General features: G+C 35.6%; 1 protein-coding gene across 3 annotated transcripts; it reads right to left on the bottom strand.

The window, feature by feature from the left end:
* Positions 1 to 87: 87 nt before the first annotated feature.
* LOC135324424 (coiled-coil domain-containing protein 152-like) lies at positions 88 to 19,378 on the bottom strand. 3 transcript variants are annotated; one of them, XM_064500714.1, is made up of 4 exons: positions 18,895 to 19,378; positions 18,629 to 18,721; positions 16,871 to 16,976; positions 15,746 to 16,492 (listed from the first exon to the last, which is right to left on the bottom strand). In XM_064500714.1, the coding sequence occupies exons 2-4, from the start codon at positions 18,689 to 18,691 to the stop codon at positions 16,347 to 16,349; spliced, it is 315 nt and encodes a 104-aa protein (XP_064356784.1). In that variant the 5' UTR covers positions 18,692 to 18,721; positions 18,895 to 19,378; the 3' UTR covers positions 15,746 to 16,346. The 3 variants fall into 3 exon arrangements, 2 of the variants coding, with proteins under 2 accessions (XP_064356784.1, XP_064356783.1); XR_010385806.1 differs by lacking the exons at positions 15,746 to 16,492; positions 18,895 to 19,378 and adding an exon at positions 88 to 218 and having other exon boundaries at positions 18,629 to 18,886; XM_064500713.1 differs by lacking the exon at positions 18,895 to 19,378 and having other exon boundaries at positions 18,629 to 18,886.
* Positions 19,379 to 19,434: the final 56 nt, after the last annotated feature.

Genomic DNA, 19,434 nt, shown 5'->3' on the forward strand with positions numbered 1-19,434 from the left:
GACATGGAACACTTTTTTTTTCCCCTCCAAATTTTTGTCGTAGAGCAAACCAAACAATAAAAACCTAGGGAACTGCTGTTTGAAAGAGACCATAACAATAGTTGCAGACTGTAGGCTATTCAATCACATACCCTTCGATAGATACTTTGTGGCAAGACAGATGCATCTGAAAATGATTTTGCTGTTTTATTCTGAACTCTTGCTAATTTAGCATTGAACTGAAAGAATCAGGAAAAGATAAAACATTAATAACCCAATAATAACCCAATAATTAAAAACCCAATAATAACCTCCCCCAAAGTATGCTAATACAAGCATAATTTTCACATTTTATCCATGTTTTTGTATCTAGAAGTAGTAATAGCAAGCTTATCTACTATTTAATTCTAAGACAATGAAACTAAGTTTATTTAAAGAAAGAATGCAATTACATGTTAAGTTTTTAAAAACAATGCTTCAAATTATTTCAAAAAGAGAAAATTGATATAAAATATTATAATGCAAATTTACCACGTAAGTATTTCTGAAATGTTAAATGAACCAAAACTCTGCTAAACAATGTTGAAAGAACAAAGATGGTTCCCCAGTTCTGTGTATGCGGGAAGAGAGAATGGGGAGGATGCTAAAAACCCTTGAAACCATTACCCTTCCTTCATGTTCCAAGGGGACCTCAGCCCAAACACCTTATTTCTTTTTTTAATGTGAAAGGTTTGAAGTATTTCCTTAATTTTCAGTAATTATAAGAGCGGCCTTAAAACCTAAGCCATGAAACACATATTGAATTCTGTGACTCTCAAAGCTCTGCAGGATTAGAACTCTTTAAGCTCCTGAAGTTTATAAATAACCGTATCTTCCAAGCATTAACAAAAAGTAAGTAGAAAACATTTTCTTTCATTTCATTATAGCTCAAAGAATAGATGGCAAAATTTCCAAAATAAAAAATAATTTAACTTAAGAATACAGCAAACTTCAGTGTCCCTATATAGCAGGTAAAACTTATTTCTGAGCAGAAGCTATTCAGATACAGTTACGGGAGAGAGTACATGCCACTACCATTTGTGCAGACAATCTCTTTTAAATTTTCCTAGGTTCCATCAAATTACTCTATTAAGTACCATTTACACCATTCCTCACTACACAAAATCTTCTAAGTCTACCAGTGTCCAGTTATCTTTAACTCAGCTTCATAATGCATACCTCTATCTGCAGTTTAATGATTTCATTTTGCTTCTCTTCATCTTGAGTTTTCAGCTGTCTGGTTAACTCTAATATTTCCAGTTCTTTTTTCTCTATTTGTTCTTTATACCCCACTTCTATCAGTTCAACTAATAAAGCAGCAATAACACAAAATATGATGATTAAACGATAAACAGGCTTAGATGGAAAAATAGCATTTCACAAATATTAAGACTTTCTTGAACAGCCTTTGAGTACTTCACAAGAAAGCAATTTCAGTCAAACAAAAAACATGTTTTAAAATTACATGGAAATGACCCTGCCCCATCACAGTAAGATGGAGTCTCTTTAATGAGGCATCGCATTCTACAAAGACTTTGTTAGCCTTTTTTTGAGTTAAGTGGATAACCAAAAACTCCTACTCTAGAAAGTTACATCAGTAATGAAAAAAAATTCATATTGGAATCAGGTTTTTCTTGTTGCAGTATTATTAAGCCCTGTTCTTCTGAGCATAGCTGGAACCCTGTAACAGAAATCTATCTCACAGTTTCAGTCAGCACTTAACTCAAAATCTCATTCCTTTGGATTTTTCTTAGGCCTATGTTCCCAGTGTTTGTTCCACCTGTTCTGGAATTTCTGATCATCCTGTACTTCTGTATTGCTACCTCGCTGCAACTGTCTACTCTTGAGCCAAGATAAAATTCAGTTGAACACTCTATCCACTTACAGCTTTCACGTGTCTTTGTTTTGTCAGTACTACATTTGTACTTTTGTCAGTACTACCTTTGTACTTTACATAGAAAACGTTTTCCAGCTGTATGTTTCCATTAAGAAGTTGAACTGTATCTTGTATTTTTCCTGGAATAGGTTTCAACATGGTTTACCCAGCTCCATAGCATTTAGTCTTTAGAGAACTTACTTTTTTTTTTCATGTCGCAATTCAATTGCGTTATTTCTAATTTGTGGTCTTCCTCTTTGTTTTTAATTTCTGTCAAAAGCTTCTCAATCTGAAGTTTATATTCCTGTGGATGTAAAAAGCTTAATAAAAAAATCTTCAGGTTTCTGTGCTTACTTAGAAAGCCTTCTGTGAACTACAACAGTTGGGTCAAAACGTACAACACTCTATAATTCAGTATTTGTTTTTTCTGGCTCTAGTAAATTCAGAATGTCCAGTTACTACTTCCACAACCTGACTGAAGTCCACAGATGAAAAAAATTGCAGATACAAATTGCGTTACAGCTATCAGTACTGTTAAAATAAAATTAGAAATTGCTCTTATTAGGAAAAAGGGGTGATTGGAGAGGTGATAGCCCTTTTCCCAAACCAGTGCTGTAGTTAGTTAATGACTACGGTTACACTTTCATAGATTCTGACTGAAGATTGTATAACAATGAATTGTATTTAAAATACGTAATTTTGTTACTGTTGTTTATTATATCAAGGATTCCACAATTTCTCACTGGCAGCAATGGAAATGGTAGTGGTGTTAGCAGTAGTGATGCTGGTGGCAGTGATGCCTGAGGAAAGGAAGTTTGAGCACACCTATTATAAGTTTGCTCTAATACATTAAGAAATACTCCAGAATTACCAAGTAGTAACCACTGGCTGTAGTTGCCAGTGCAGAGGTACTTACTCCAAAGCTCCTGTCCTAGCCCTCTCCTGTAGGCAGTCACTGAGGCACTTGAAAAGGCAATTACTGATTGGTCGTAATAGTATATATGTCAGGTAAGTGCCTTCAGAACACTGGGAGGCTCCACCATGTATATAATCATAGTTTGTATGCCACAATTTGAGGATTAGTATTGCAGGTTTTCTCATCTTTTTGAAGGCTTTACTTATTTTATCCTCAAATTGTCAAGATAACAGCTCTATTGGTATGAGTTTAATATAAACAACTCATAATTAGTATTAATGCAGACACAGAAAATCAGTATTGAGAGTGTTCCAAATGCTATAGAGGTAACAAACATGCAATCTTAGCACAGAGCACTGACAAGACTCCTGACTAGCACTGCTGGCGTTATCTGTCTTCCAGAAAGGAGTGGAATAGATGAAAAGTAGAGATGCTAGATAGAATTTGTTACGAGTCGAGGGGCCTATCCTCTTTGTACCATTCACTCCTAAGGAAACCAGAGACAAAATTCAGAACTGTTCTTGATTCTCTAGCAGTAAAGCAGTTATCTTGAACATTGTATTTGCATTTCTGGACAAATGATTAGCTTCTAGCCTATGAAGTTGAATTTAAAGCTAATATAGCTAAAAGTATGTGCAACTTAGATTGAGCCAGAGTTCTCAGCACTTAGTAGAACTGACCTCTTAGCCTTTGTAACACATTCTCATATTGATACTGGTTTGAGAACAACTGTTCTCTTTGTACACACAATAAACTCCAGGAAAAGTGCAACAATAATGTGATCTGTAGCAAAGAGTTTAAGAATATATGAACTGTTACAATAGAGAAAGAGACACCTTATTCCTCTGCCTAAAGAATGACCGTTCATGACGGACCTGTTCACGAGCCTTTAATTTCCCTTCCAAGATGTGAATACTATCCTTCAGCCTCTCATTTTCATCTATGTAATAATAAAACATAAACTGTATGAGACACTAAAAAGTACATTTCGGCAATATTATTAATGTAAGAGTAAAAAATATTACTTCCATTTGACTTGTCTAAACTTTAAGAAACGGTTAACATTTTGAAGACTTGATGATTTTCATTTACACAGCTATGTAATTTTAGTTGCCATTTTCTGAACAGAAAATTAATAGCTTAATCATAGTATTTGCCTAATATTACTACTTTGATTGGTTTTTAGCCTTCTCATAAGTGTTTCAGTCAATAAAACTTAGATGCAAAGTTCTTTAGTTCAGAAATTAAGAGATTATCATAATGTCTATGGCACTTGCAAATAGGAGATGCAACTCTTTCTTTTTAAGTACCTGTTTCCCAAAAAATGAACTCAGTGAATGCGTGTAGGCTCCTATCCAGCCTGGCTATAGTGATAGTAAATATGCTATTATTGGTAAATATGCTATTAAATGGAAAGTAGCATTGCAAAGACAGAATTTAGAAAAAGTAGATAGTGCTTTTATTATTAAAAATCATTCTGATTACTGAAAACAGCCACATACTTCCCATTTTTAGACGTTTACTAACACTTATGCTACTGTGCCTTGAACACCAATGGGTATAAAATTAAGTATATGATATATAACTACACTGTGATATAAAGATACTTTGGTTCATGTTATGTATAAAAATGTAATACATGTTTATATATTATATATAATATATATATTCATTTATTTTATATATTTATATTATTTATATATTTTTATTTTAAAATAGCAATGAGACTTTGTCAAGTATTTACAGATAACAGCTAAATTTTAAAACATCAGCTGAGGATTAAGACTCAGATTTAATAAAGCACTTAAACATGTAAAAACTATGTGTAAATGCTTTACTAGACCACAGTCCAAAGAACAAATAAAACCTTTTCACTTTTTGTAACATTTCCTGTGCAACACTGAATTAAAATTAAAACCCAACTATTGATTAAAAATCTCACGGAGCTAGAACTTCTTTTACTAAGTGGATTCTAAGGATAACAGCAATAGGCATTTATTAAGCACACAGACCACTAAAACATGCATAGGACTGATTTTAGATACAATTTGTTTCCTTTCTGATTGACTGCCAGTGAGCTTTCTTCTCTGAAAAAAGCATTAAATATACATTAAACTTTTAAATGCCTGCTCATTCTAAATTACAGTACAGTATATATAAGAAGATTTTTACCTTTCACGTTACATTGGTTTTCAACAGTTTGTGTTAGACCATTTATCACATTCTGTAGAGCAGCACATTCTAAAAGAAATGATAATCCAGTATTTTTGAATAATTTGTTCACTAATTTCATTTTGGAATTCATTATAACTATCAAAAACAAATAAATACCATGTTTAAGTTTTTTTTTTAAACTGTAATAAAGAATGTAACAGAATAACATACTTTTTTATAACAGAAGTTTAAATACCCATCTTCTTGGTCTTCTAAGAATATTCAATATTTTGAATAGTAGGAACAATGTACTCCTTTGCCAACTGTAAAAATAACTGAAATTCTTCCTTCAAGAATCTCTGCACAAGTATGATCAGCTATGTCTTTTTTTTCTAAGACACTCTCCTTATTTCATTTATCATACAACTTTGGAGAAGGCCATTTTTTGCAAGAATGACTTATGGACTGCCGTATATTGATTCAAACCTCACTTCTATAATTCAGCTTAAAGATCCCTAGTCTTTTATTAAGAGACCACAAGACTTTAGAAAAAAATAAAGAACCTATATGGTGTGTTGTCCTAAGACTGAACATATAAAACAAAAATCATTTAAGTTACTTCATATTTGAGATTTAGCTTATTTAACAATGTTATTATCCCAAGCCTCTCCTTTTGCAGATATACTTCAGGTAAGACAATAGTATGCAAGAGAAAAGGCTGCTGAACATTTTGTTAATGGCTATATAAACAGGAAATGTTTGGCATGTATAGGCATTAGTATAGTTTATTTTAAAGATTCAGTGAACATGGTGTATAGTATAGCGATCTGAAAAATCTAACAAGCCAGATATTACTAGATGGACTTGGGAGTTTCCAGACAGTGTATCAAAGCGCTCTGTAAACCTGCACTAAACTCGGCAAATTACGACGGAAGGAAGATTGCAGCACTGGGGTCTTTGCTGTACAACACTGTCTACAACTCAATGTTTTAGTAAAGGAAATTTAAAAGCAGCAGATATTACTTTTCTACATTAAATGAGGATTGCCCACAGCAATGTTTTAGTCGTTCAAGGTTGCTGGAAATATCAGTGATGAAGACACATTTTCAGTGGCTGGATATTAACTTGCTTTCTTTCAGAAAGTGCTAAACATTTTTGTGAGTAGCTGTAAAATTAGAATACTCTGATCCTGCATGTGACCTATGACATAATGCATTAATTAGTTAATTACAATAAAAATTGATTAAAAATTGATCAATCTGATTTAACTCATCTAAAACCATATAACAATGCAGAAAAAAACCCTGAGCTTTAGTAACATGACGTTTCAGCTATCAGGCTTTGTATTTTGATGTCTGCAAGCAACATCAACAAAACCTGCTTTAGCAACTTCCTCTGAAAATATGCTTTTTTTTCAAGAAACAATTACTATAAGGCTGAATATTACCATAAGCTATACATGTATTTTTTCCGTAAGGATTCGCTAAAGTATGTATGCATATTTCAGAACTATTACGTTAGGGATAGATCTAATGTTCAACTTCTTAACATTTGTGCAATTTACTAGATTCTTTCCTACTTTTAATACAGCAAGGAAAACATTTTCCTTTTGTATATCCATTTGTATATCTTGCAGAAGCTGGCTAAATACTGATTTTGTTAAGGCTGTTGCAAATTAGTTTCAGTTTTACATATAATGACTATTATGAATTGGTAGAAAAGTATATAAATACATGAAAATTAATAGTTATTTTAAACAATAACCTTATAATAATTGAATTGCCTACATAAAGGTAGTAAAAATGAATGTTAAGAAAAAATCCATTACGGGCTATGAGAAATGGCATTTCCCTAAAACATCCTTTGTCATTACTTTTCAGGTGGCCATTCACATGATGGAAGGACGAACATCATCTCTATCTTATTTATTCTTCAGAATAGGAACTTTTAAGCTGTCAATGGAGGAGGCCTGGCCTATATCAAGTATCTGCCTTTGACTTTCCCTCCAAAAATCTGCCCAAACTCAGCCAAGCTGTAGACTTCAGAAAATCTCAGTTTCTACATGCTCCCTAGAGACTTTTTACAACCAGCTACTAAACTGTCAAGACTCAAACCAACACTCCAAAAACTGAACACAACTTCTCCTATAATTTCTCTTCCTGACAGGTAGATGTTGCTCTGTAATTAGAGCTGATGTCAGACTCTACATACTTTAACTCAGGTGTTTCTTCTGCTGGCAATTAAAGGTGCTTGATAATAATGAAGAAAAAGACAGAGATTGAGAAAGACATAGTGCCAGAAACTGAGGCAAGGATTGGAGGGGTAGGGCAGAACAGAGCTACATACTACAGAGGGGACAGGTACTAGAAGTGAGAGCCAAGCAGCAACCAATGGGGAAATTAAATGCTGCAAGGAGAGACTGGCAGGAGGAGCAAAAAGGATGGTAAGAGTAAGATGGCAGATAGAAATCCACCCAGGTGAGGTGGAACAACAGGAAACCTAGGGAAGGATAAAGGCAGGATGTAAGAAACCAGGCTTTAGGAATGTCAGTGCAACCCTACTGATGAACCATGCTGATACCTGGTGGAATTTCTGTATTTCTGGTTGTTTTATTAAAAACAGACACCACATACAAAAATCCATATAAACGGAATATGAAGATTGCAAGTCAAACTTCCAAAAATTTGGATATGATAGAATTAAGATTGCTCAAAATCTTAATTTGTCTTGAATACATGCATAATCATACACAATTCTTCCCCAGAATGAACCAGATGAAGAGAATGGGGAGGGATAAAGATTGTGATCTGGGAATAAATCAGTACCATCGTCATTTCAATTACAGAAAGTCAGAATCTTACTTTGAGTGAGACAGGATGCCGTAGGACAGAGAAGGCTTTGACACCACAGCGCAAGAGATTCTACCTCTGCCTGCCTCAAACAAATTCTTTGTGGTACTGCTAGGCTGCTTAAACCAACAGTAATCAGCCTTTCATGCTTGCAGGCCACCCTAAATGTCAGGAGATGGTGTCAGTGTGCCACTGTCCATATTCTGTGCCACTAAGTGTCCTGCAAGCCACTGTGAATATCTAATATATTACATCCTTGCAGGCATATTAAGACCAGAGTAAGCATCCCTGATCACTTATTCCTCATTTTATTGATACTCACCTTGAGATCTGAGCTTCCAGGTACTGAAAATGTGTAACTACTAATCAAGAAGTGTGCCAAACCTTGAAGAATTAGACCTTTCATGTCTCAAAGTGGACATCTACAACTGAGGGCCTTTTTTGATATGCATATGTCGGTATGAATCCATCTGTAAAACTGAAATAATATAAGATCTGCTTTTCATTAAATAGTATTTATATGCCTTATGTTCATTGTAACCTCATCAGTAAAGTTACAAATCATTCAAAGACTGGGGACACTAAAATTGAGGTTGCCTGCTCTTAAAACCTTCCTTTTTATTTCTGAAACACCACACCATTTCTAAAATGGCTTTTAATTTCTAAAATAAATGAAGTACACTAAATAACAATTTCTCATCCCCTAACACCAAAGCTCTATTGAAAAGAGTAAGTAGGTCATATAATTAAAGACTACATCACAAATAAGGCAGTAAAGAAGAGGAACTAAGAAGCCAGACCCAAGATTAAGTTTTCCAATCAATTTTTTTGATCTTTAATCTGTTCTTCCATCAAGCCTGCTTTTCATGCATCTGAATTTGTCAGCCTGCCACATTCTCCTGTTCCATGCTTCCAAAGAGGCAGTAGAGGGAGCACTTACAGCACAGAAACATTACCTGCCCTCAGTTTCTATACTGCGAACCACACTAGCTCGAAAGAATTTGCAGAAAAATCCTGCTCAAAAGCTGAAGCTCCAAGTTACCACATCCAGTACACAGACAATGTTAATTATGCGGAGACAAATCTTAATTTACAATAGAGATAATTCTTGGGATTGAAAATTTAGGCAAATAGGAAAGGTTTTCCATGAACCCCTCCCCCCCAAAGAAAACGTCTAGAAATACTATCTCTCTGCTCTAAAACATGAAGAAGCAAGAGCTTCTCCAAAAAAAAAACTTTAAGATGTTCTATCAATTTTTTTTTTCTACTCTGGTTTGGAAAAAACACTGACATGTTTGTGTTGAAGTGTAAACTACATGCATTCAGTGTAAGACAGACACCTGGTACAGAAATTTGCACTGTAAACAGTTTGACAGAGATTTAATCAACTGAAAACCTGTTAATCTTTACCACAGGCAGCAGTAGTAGCTCTCCCTGTAATTTAAAGAACTTAATGGCTCACTCTATTAAGCCACCAAAGAATGATTCTTCCTTATTATCACTTCTACTAATAATCACCATGCATTCAATAGTGCATTATTTGGGTGCCTTACAGATTTATTCTCCTGTAGGTTTGTCTGTGCTGGAAGAGATTTCGCATTTCCATCCATGGTTAGAAGCTAAATCAAGACTGCTTTCTTAAAATGTGATTCTTCCAGTTTACAGTGTTTGTACTGACTAGTTCTACTACAAATTTTCTATCCTTTCAGAATATACAGATATCAATTCAAATGCTTGAAACATAGGCAGAAATTGGAAATGCATCTGGGTAAACATGGGAATAGCAGCTAGTCTTACAGTGAACCACAGCCATTTTAAATACAAGCCATTTCAGACAAAACATATCCAGTCCCAAGAATATTTCCTTATTTTTATTATCTTTAAAGGATATAACTTGACAAACTTCTTATGTCATTACAGTTCTGCGACTGTACAATTTGCTGGGAACCCATAGTGAGTTTTGCTTGCCTACATGAAGGAAGAAAAAGCAAAATTGTGCTAAATTGTTGCACCTTTGCTAGATCACATGGCATTAGCATGTTAGGAATTGTGAGTGGTTCCTCCTCTGTAAGTACGCCCTACATGCAGAAAGACTGAACAGCCTAATTGATCTTTTTCCATGTTTACTGTTTATAACTTAGTGCAGTTTCTTTCATCTACATTTACACTTGAAGCTACTGGCTTTTTTAATAGGGCAAATTACATCAATCATTTTTAAAATATATTCAACACACTAAGTCAATGTCCTCTACAAATATGTGATCCTGAAGATACTATGAAAATGTTACATTCAGTATGTCTGTCCTATCTTGGCTATTTAGAAGCACCATCTACTGCTACAGAGTAACTCCCACAAGAAATATTTCAAGAAAGTGAAGTAATTAGCTATTAGTGAACATATTCTAACAAACCGTTAATTCAGTAAAAATAGAGCCATAAATTGTTCTGTGGGTAATTCGATTGCTTTCTTTTCAAAGATTACAGCAGACACAAGAGTGCACTGCAACAGGAGAGTCCACTTAGTCACCACAAAAGTTCAGAGACAGGGGGGAAAAAAAAAGAATGTCAGACTTTTGTCTGTCTTATGTGGATCTGCAGTGATTTTTCATCAAACTAAAATGTTCAGCAAAGAATGTATTAGGATAAAACAAGGCTTATCCATGACCTTTCAGAATACACTTACCCAGCCTTCTCACCTTTTTTACTTTAGTTTTGTTTAAAAGGTATCACTCTGCTCTCTCTCTTCAGTTTTCTACAGTTTCCTTCTTCCTTTGCATTTCCTTCAGGAGTTATTCTTCTTGTATATTACCTTAAGCAGTTCTAGAGATAAACTTCAGGTAACTGAAGGGTATCAAGGAGCCCTCAAATTCTCAATGATACTTGACATAGATTTCTTGGGGCATGAAATGCTATCCCTGTTGCTGTTTCTCCTACTAAGAGTTCTTTAGCTGAAATAAAGTCGCACCTCCTCCATACCACCACCATGAGCAGCCACGAATCCTTTAGGGTAGATAGAACAAGAACCTCACTTCCATAATGCTCTTTCTCTTTGTTCCTTTACTGTAAGCAGCATGTTTGTTAGGAATCATATGTGAACCATTCACCAACAGGTGCTCTCTCAGGCTTTTTCCTTAGCCGTTCTGTGAGTCTCTTTGTGGTGTACTATTAAGCCTTACATTCTAAAGCTGAATTGTTTACTTACCCTATAAATACATTTGCTCTTGTTTCAAATTTGTAATATGATGAACTGAATATTAAGAATGCATGTTGTTGATCATGACGTTGGTGCAACTGTCCAAACCTAGTGATTTCGGCTGCCTTTGTACTGACGCTTCCACTGATATGATTGAAAAATGTGACTGGGTTGGATTCTGGCAGGTGGTTTGGGACATGAGGCTAGGAGATACCTTCCTTTCCAAGTTGGCAAGATCACTGTATAAAGCCATTTGCATAACAAGAGTCCCTAAGGATAATGTTGCCAGAAAAAGAATGGAAGCATCAATGCTACATTTCATGCCACCCGTCTTCTCCAGTCCTGAGGATCTATTTCCCCAATCAAAGAAAAAGAGAGGTTTTTTAACCCACACTGCTTTGACTTTCAAAAATGTTTTACAAAGCAGGAATCAAACTCCTTGACACAATACTTCTAGCGTTTTGATTCTGAAAATACAGTATACTACTACAACACAATAGATTTATTATTAAATCTGTCTTCTGAAGGGCAGATGTTGTAGGTGAATTTGATGAGGGAGCAAAGATTATCGACTTTAGAAAGAAAAAGCAAAATGCTATAGTAACATTTTATAAAAACTTATTAAACTGTAATGCCCTTATGAGCTACTTTTAACGTTACAAACGTTGATGATGTCCAGTAACACTGTTTATCTGAAGATTCCTCTGACAGCATCTACTGCGCGTGACAGCAGTTTGCTGCCCAAGATAGTTAGTGAAACTATGCTCCGATTACAATTAAATGAGTGCAGTTCAAAAGATTACTTATATAAACACTTCGAGTATTCTGCCATATTAGAATTCTATTGGAATACTGTATTGGTACATTAGTCTAGTAAAACAGCCCTATTAACTGTCTTAATTTCTAAATACATTCTATTTCCTTGGTATCTCTCATTTACCTTCTACTTCCTTATCACCAACCAAGTGGCTTTCAGAATCACCTGTTGGATACACCATATTGTTCTAACTTTCTGCTTTTCCCTTTTTTTCCTCTATTGCTATTAACAGCTCTGCAATCTCTCTTACTTCTTAGACCAGAATCCTTGCTTTCCAACAGTTCTGCCTCCCTATCCATGCTCTTAATAATTTGCACAACTACTATGAATTAAATATTATTGAGATCTGTTCTTTCCTGACTAACCCCCCTGCTAAAACTCTGGTTCCTATTTCATGCTGATTGCTCCGGTATTTCTACTTGGCCCTCTGCCTTCCACATTTTTTTTCCCCATCATGTGTTTCAAAACAGCTCCAGAGATCATTCTCCTCAGTTATGATATCAACATAACTATCTCCTCAAATCACTTTGCTCTTATCTCATAGAACTGAGGCACTACTTTCCATTTAAAAAGCCCAAATCTCCCATCTGACTTCCATCTGTTTTTAGCCCATTCTGCTTCCACACTCCTTTCTGCAATCTTCCCAGCTGCTCTGACTTCCTGCCTTCTCTTTCACATTTGCTGCTCTCCTTTCTTCCCCATTGGTTTTATGCTAGAAATAATTTCTTCTTTTTGTCCACCTTTTCCTTTCCCTCTTCGAAATCTATTTTGTACAAAACCCCTCTTTCTTGTTCTTTTCATCAATAATAAAACATCTTGATCTGTTTCTGACCAACTGTCCTGTATTGTGTTTTGTGCTTGACTGAAAAACAAATGGTCAGTCCAGATTTCCAGCCAGTTCACTACCCCATTTCATAATACCCAGTAGTAGATGCTTCAAGAAAGAGTAAAAAAACCTGCACAAACACTACCCTTAAAATATCCTCTCAGCTTCCAATAACCACAAGTAAGGAAGACCTGAGTGAGAGGTACTGTCTTTGTGTTTAACAAACTTGATAACATTTTCTTCCATGAATCTGTTTTATCTTTTTGGACTCGTCTATACTTTTGATATCCACAAACTCCTGTGGCAATTGATTCAAAAACTTCATTTTATAACGTGTGGAAAAAGTTCCTCCTTTTGTTTGCTTTAAAGAAGACTATCCACCAACAAGTCTGATTTCCATCTATTTATTTTATTACAATGAACAGTGAATAATCATTCCCTAGTCACTTTCTCTATACCATTCATAATTTTACAGCTACCAGTAATAAGCCAACTCTGCTGTTTCTGTTCAGGCTGAAAAATACCAGCCAACCTAAGTCAGATGTTCCCTAATTGTTACCATACCTGCCAGGGTGCTAAGTGCTTCCTCCCCCACCCCCTTCCTGAGGGTTTGGGTGCCTGGGCTCAGGGCCAGCTTAGAAAGAGTATAGCTGGTGACCTTGAAACAATCTGTCTGAACAAAGCTGGAAGATGACTCAGCAATGACTGCCCCTCTTTTCCTTGGGAGCTGCTTTTAAGTTGAGGCTCTTGCCCTTGGCCCAGCCTTAGCTGTGCTGCAGCTGTGTTGCAGCCATGTCTTGTGCCTGGCCATGTACCCTGTCAATCCAAACCCCGATCATGACTTAGAGGCGGACTTCCTGGCTTCATTTCAGAGCTGTCTTATCACTATGGACATGCTGGTGATCACTGGACCATGTCCGACCGTGTTACTGTTTCTGACCTGATTCTGACCCTGACTCACTGTTAAAGAATACAGGACTTGGGCTGTCTAGCATTAGCCACTTAGCACAACTTACATAAAACCTGCTTAGCATGAGTAGCTAAATTTGTTGAAGCCTTCGGCCACACTCAGATAACTCAGCAGGTTAAGTAAAACAGGGCCCCAGAGCTGGTTCAAGCTGGAAAGATAAGGAAGTTGCAAGCAGTCTGTATTCCTATGTCTCACACTCCGAAAGGCAGGATGTGAAGACTTGGAAATAAGACCTGTACAGGGCATCAGGACCTTGAGAAACAAAGCCTCCTTTCGCTGCTGGTGCAATGTTAATTGCTGTGGTCTGCAATTACCTCCGCCTCATCAGGACCTTGAGAGACAACGATGGGATCCAACAACAAATGAAGGTACATCCACCAACCGAAGCTGCAACGGTAAAGATAAGGAAAGAAACAGCCTGCCGAGGGACAACAATGAGACCCAATAAGGAGCAGGAGACCCCAGACCTGAATGTTACTACTGGTCCGAACTACCGCATGAGGTGTAGAGAACTTAGACTGAAAAGTTATAATTGCCCAGGGATTTCTTTGTTTGGGGTCCCTCTTTGGAAGCACCCAGCTCGAGCTGTAAATGCTGCACATGCATTATTAAAATTTATTTATTTCATTTCGCTCTGATTTGGCTTTGAACTTCTCAGCGGGAACCTAGGGTTGGACCTCGTTATGGTGGCTAAGCAAGCATAATTTTTCCATAACACTCACCTTCCTGTCTTGACATCCAACCTGCCTCATCACTATAGACTTGTTCAGTGATGCGAACTCGTGGCTGACCCTTGCAACCATCCCTGGACCTGCCCTGCTCAAGTACAGCAGGATTGGGTCCCTGCCTCTGTCAGCCTTGTAACACAGCAGGCTCCGTGTCCCTGTCTGCTCTCTGACAATACTGAACCTTGCTGCCAGGTCTGTATCTTTTCTAGTTCTGGTATGTCCTTTTTGAAATGTGGGGAACAAGAACATTAAACAAAAAAATCACAGATTTCTACAGAGACATAATGTTTTGTTTCCCTGTTTCTTTTTTGACCACTTATTTTCAGAGAATTGTCCACAATGACATGAAGATCTCTTTCCTAGGTAGTAGTTGCCAATTAGAGCCTGCTGCTGTTCATACACAATGTCTCCTATATGCATTCTACTGAATTTCACCTTCCCTTTTCATCACCCTGTCATTCTGTAAGATGAGATTCTTGGCATAACTGAATAGATTAGTACCATTAGCAAACTTGTACTCACTTTTTCAATAGCTTTTCCAGTTCATTTCTGAGCATGTTAAATAATTTAAGTCCCAGCAAAGATGGAAGTGAAAGCCACTGGCAACTTTACTCCTGTGTGAAACTAAATTTATTCCTACCCTGCTTCCTAACTTTAGCAGTTTGACTTGTCTGAGACAGAAGTTTTATAAGATACACATTTCAGTGACCTTATGAACTACGGAATAGGAAACCACAAAACTATACATACATATATATTTATACATATATATACCATATAATCTATGTAAAGTACCAGATATTATTTCCATCTTTTCTTAAACAGCCATTTGAAAAGATAAACTTCCAGAACAGAAATACTAAAAAAGAAAGAAAAAGTTCCTTCATGTTTATATTCACATTTTCTCTTCAATTCCTCATTTATATGGCAACTTCTTTATTAAAAGTTAGAGGCTTAAAATTCCCCAACAATTAAAAATAGTCAAACGCCATTTCTTCATTTATCTTTAGCTGCTATTAAACAGTTTGAATACTCTTAACATTTAGATAAATTTTTATTACCATCCACAACTTTTTAACGCCATAATGACATCCATTATACAAAGTAAAAGAAATACGACCAAAACCCTGATCACATTAAAACTAAAGTAAGAGAAATACATCCTATGGAATAAACCTATGACAATGATCAGTATCAGAGTAATTGAACGCAAGCTTGAAGGAATTGTGTGTGATTGCTAATGCTGTATAACTGAATTGGAAATGCTACCGTGATAAAATCTTGATGATGATATAAAGTCAAACAGGCTGTCACATTGTTTAACCTGACCTCTTAGCATCACAAGGGATTAAATCTCACGCAGATATAAAGTCTAATCACTTTGGATAAACTAAAGCTTTTCAGTCCTCAAGAAGCTAAACAAATGCTTAGGGAAAACACAAGACTTGAGTTCCACCAATATCTAAAGTCCAATACAACGGCACAGAATTAATTTAGGCTAAATTATTTCAGTGACCAACATTAAAAGAGAAATACTAGAACTTCAATGCACCTGTCAGCATGGTAGAGGGAAATGTATTCCAAACCTCAGATTGGGGGGTTTGGAATCAAATCAAATTGACCTTAAATAAACCAAATCACACAATCAGCTAAGAGATAACATCTTTTACACCATCTCAGAGCACCAGTCCCACCAGCTTGACATCCCATCTCCAATTACAGGCAAACTTTGATGTTTTGGAACTCTGACATTTTCAAACTTTGATTTTTTTTTTCAGTGGAGAAAATGTTTCTGGCAACCAGCTGAAACATAACATTAGATTTGGTCATATTAATAGCAACAGAACAGCTCAGCTTGGGATGTGATGATGTCACTGATGGCCTTATGGTTCCCAAATGTTGACTCTATCATTCTATACAGACATCTGAACTGCTTGTGAATGTTAACTACAAGTTACAGGCTTGCATTTTAAGCTAAACACTACTTATACTAGCCTGCCTAAAAATGCTCGCATCGCAAACTGTGGTGGTTCACTCGATGCTCAAGAGGCCTGTATGGATGGGAAGGGTGTACTTTTGGGAACAGTAACATCATTAGGTGTCCAAAGCTGAGCCTTTTCCTCCTCGCCGCCAAAAGATTGTTTCCTTGGAGCAGCAGAAGGAGAGAACACAAACAAGAACAATTCAAGACGAAAAAAACAAAGAAAATGCAGAAGGGAAGCTTTTCTTTCATAGATACCACATGAAATCAAAAAATCTATTAATGTGGATAGATACTAACCTTGACTGGAAAATAATTATTTTAACTCTGCTCTCAAGACTTATTTGTGGATTAAATTTATGTTTTATGCAAATGAGGTTGATTCCACTGCATTATCAAAAATTAAGCATTACTATTTTCAAAATGTTCTGGATTCTTGCTGTTTTATTTCTGTATTTGAGATTACCAAAGATAAAGGAAAAATTTCTCAGAACTTCCTAAACACAAGAAAAGAACATACTGTTTTTCAAAATAGTACTTACCTTCTTTTACTGAATCCTCTTTTGATTGGCTTAATTTTACCAACATGTTAGATTTTTCCAGCTGAAGAACCAGTAGGTTATTTGCTTCATTAATTTCTGATATTTTCTAGAAAATTGGTAAGAGACTAATGTTATACTATGAATTTTTGATAGAAGTTTTAAATCTTGAGCTTTAAATTGATATAAACATGTACACAACACTATGGTTGCAAGCCTATTTTACTTGACACTCTGGGAATTCCATTATAGAGAAGAACAGAGTTAAACTTGAAAGCCTGTGCTGTACATAATTAAACATTTACCATCCAGAACATACAACATTGACTTACAACATTACTTACAAACTCCAGGAATCTTTGACAAGTATAATTTTGGGCTTCCTCTTGCAAAATCAAATATACTAAATAAATGTTACAGAAAGGCACAAAGTAGAAGATATATCTGCAAAACTCCTTAATCCCACCTTAATTTAGTTGCTTCCTCTGAATTCTTAAGTCCATAGTCTAGATCAGTCCTCAGCAAAGTTCTTTTTGTTGCTTTGCATCACAGGTTACTAACACCACCACTGAGCGCTAAGTAATGTGTGTGAATAGTGACTGGTGTAATAACTTTTTCCATGAGAATCACAAAATTTCTTTCAGGTGCTCCTTCTGTATTTTCTCTGGTAAGGATTTACTGATCAGGATCAATCACCAGAGAACCAGCCAAAATGGGTCTAATCAAACAAGAAATACAGCACTGATTTTCTCAGTGGATCCATCTTAAAAGAACTGACATATTCTTAAAATAAAGAGAGCTCAATGCATATGGAATATAAGAACAGATGCTCTTGCTATGGTGATGACTTTTTTTTTTTTTTTTTTTTTTTTTTTTTTTTTTTAGAATAAGGAACAATTTCTGCAGGGACAGTACAACAAAGCTGCGTAATACAGGTATCTCCAACAGAAGCTTCTGATGCAAAGACTTGCATGTATTTCCTGAGAAACTAAAATTCTACCACAGAACACTTATTAAGCAGACTCCACACATTTCAACAAGTCAGGCATTCTAAGACAAATTTTAATCTGTGAATCTAAAGGTTTTGGACAAAAAAAAGTGTCTGTCTGCATGCTTATGCAACCTAGATGTCTTTATAAATCTGATTTTACATCCACAAGTTCTGATACATCAGCAATAACCTTTCTGAATTGAGAGCTACACCTAGCTTCTTTTAACCCACTTCATCTCTACATACAGAGATTCTGATTCACTATCATAAATTATGTTCATAAGTGCCTAAAGATAAAACATCTTTGTCTATTTATCCACACAGAAGTCTGAAGCTTATCATACTGAGCAGGGACATGTGGAGTAAGTATTCATTAGGAATAACAAAAGAAATACACATCTTGCCTGCAAACAGAAGGTATTTTAGTGGATCATATGTAAAATGGTATTTATCTGGGATCTGTCATTCACCTATGAAAAATGATCCAAGATTCTCCTTCACACAAACAGTAAATGCACAACAGCACAATTTTCACTTGCTATTTCACAAATCAGCAATAAAAAGCAAGCACATTTGGATAATCACTCATCTTAAATCATTCTGAGCACTAACAGACAGTACACTTACTTCCCGAGCAAAACTGGTATTACAAGACACAGTAAGAATAAACAGACACCACTTAGAAGAAACTTTCACCTGAAAAGCATGTTAAAACATGCCAAAGTATTCACAGATAGCAATTTCAATGTTTTTTTACCTTCTTCACTTACCTTTTCTATCACTGAGAAGTCATCTAGAAGTTTACCAAGATTCACCAAACTGATATTCTTCATAGTTTCTTCACAGTTGTAATTCACTTATTTCTGGAACATTTTATCCGATGTTCATTGTATACATAAAAAAAAAAAAAACAAGAATTATCTTCTCCATTCACATTATTTCAAAAGAATTCCATAGATGCAAATATAAGCATAACACAGAACACCTTTTTTCAAACTTAAAACTATTTTGCTTGTTAGACTAAATTTCAACCAACCTAAGTTCCAGCATTTCTAGAAAATGTCAGAAAGCTCAAGCCAAACCTATCAAACTGTTAGATGGTATCAGTGAATCTGGAATTTTTGTTGCTGTTTAAAAACAAACCTAAATCCACTTCCTTAGATACTATATCACAATCTTACCTAAAAAACAGTGCTCTACACGTAGGATGCTTGCAAAACATTATATAACTGACTGATATAAACATTATATAACTGACTCCTCTTTATATGCTGCAGATGGTCTTCCTATACTCTTTTTAAAGACTAGGAAATTGAATCAGGGAAGTGATGCAGCAAGTAACCCATAGTATTTTTTGTGTTTCAATAAACAATTATTCATTCTCCTCTGTATATATATTAGAAGCAACAGACCAATTTTTGTTCAACTAATAACTTGAAAAATGTTACTTAAGTAAATGAGACTTTACCAGGACTAGACTCTGCATTAATGTATATCTTTAACCATGTACATGCTGTGATACTTTGCTGCTACTCAGGCTTTAAGTCCCTTACATGTTTGCTCTGAAGTTACACTC

The sequence above is a fragment of the Dromaius novaehollandiae genome, chromosome W (assembly GCF_036370855.1).
Source record: "Dromaius novaehollandiae isolate bDroNov1 chromosome W, bDroNov1.hap1, whole genome shotgun sequence".
Lineage (NCBI taxonomy): Eukaryota > Metazoa > Chordata > Aves > Casuariiformes > Dromaiidae > Dromaius > Dromaius novaehollandiae.

Excerpts from the sequence above, each read along its gene's own strand:
- LOC135324424 (XM_064500714.1), bottom strand. The coding sequence starts at position 18,691 with ATGAAGAATATCAGTTTGGTGAATCTTGGTAAACTTCTAGATGACTTC. Across the intron at positions 16,977-18,628 it reads ACTTCTCAGTGATAGAAAAG|AAAATATCAGAAATTAATGA; the intron begins GTAAGTGAAGAA and ends CCAATTTTCTAG. Across the intron at positions 16,493-16,870 it reads AGAGGATTCAGTAAAAGAAG|GAAACAATCTTTTGGCGGCG; the intron begins GTAAGTACTATT and ends TGCTGCTCCAAG.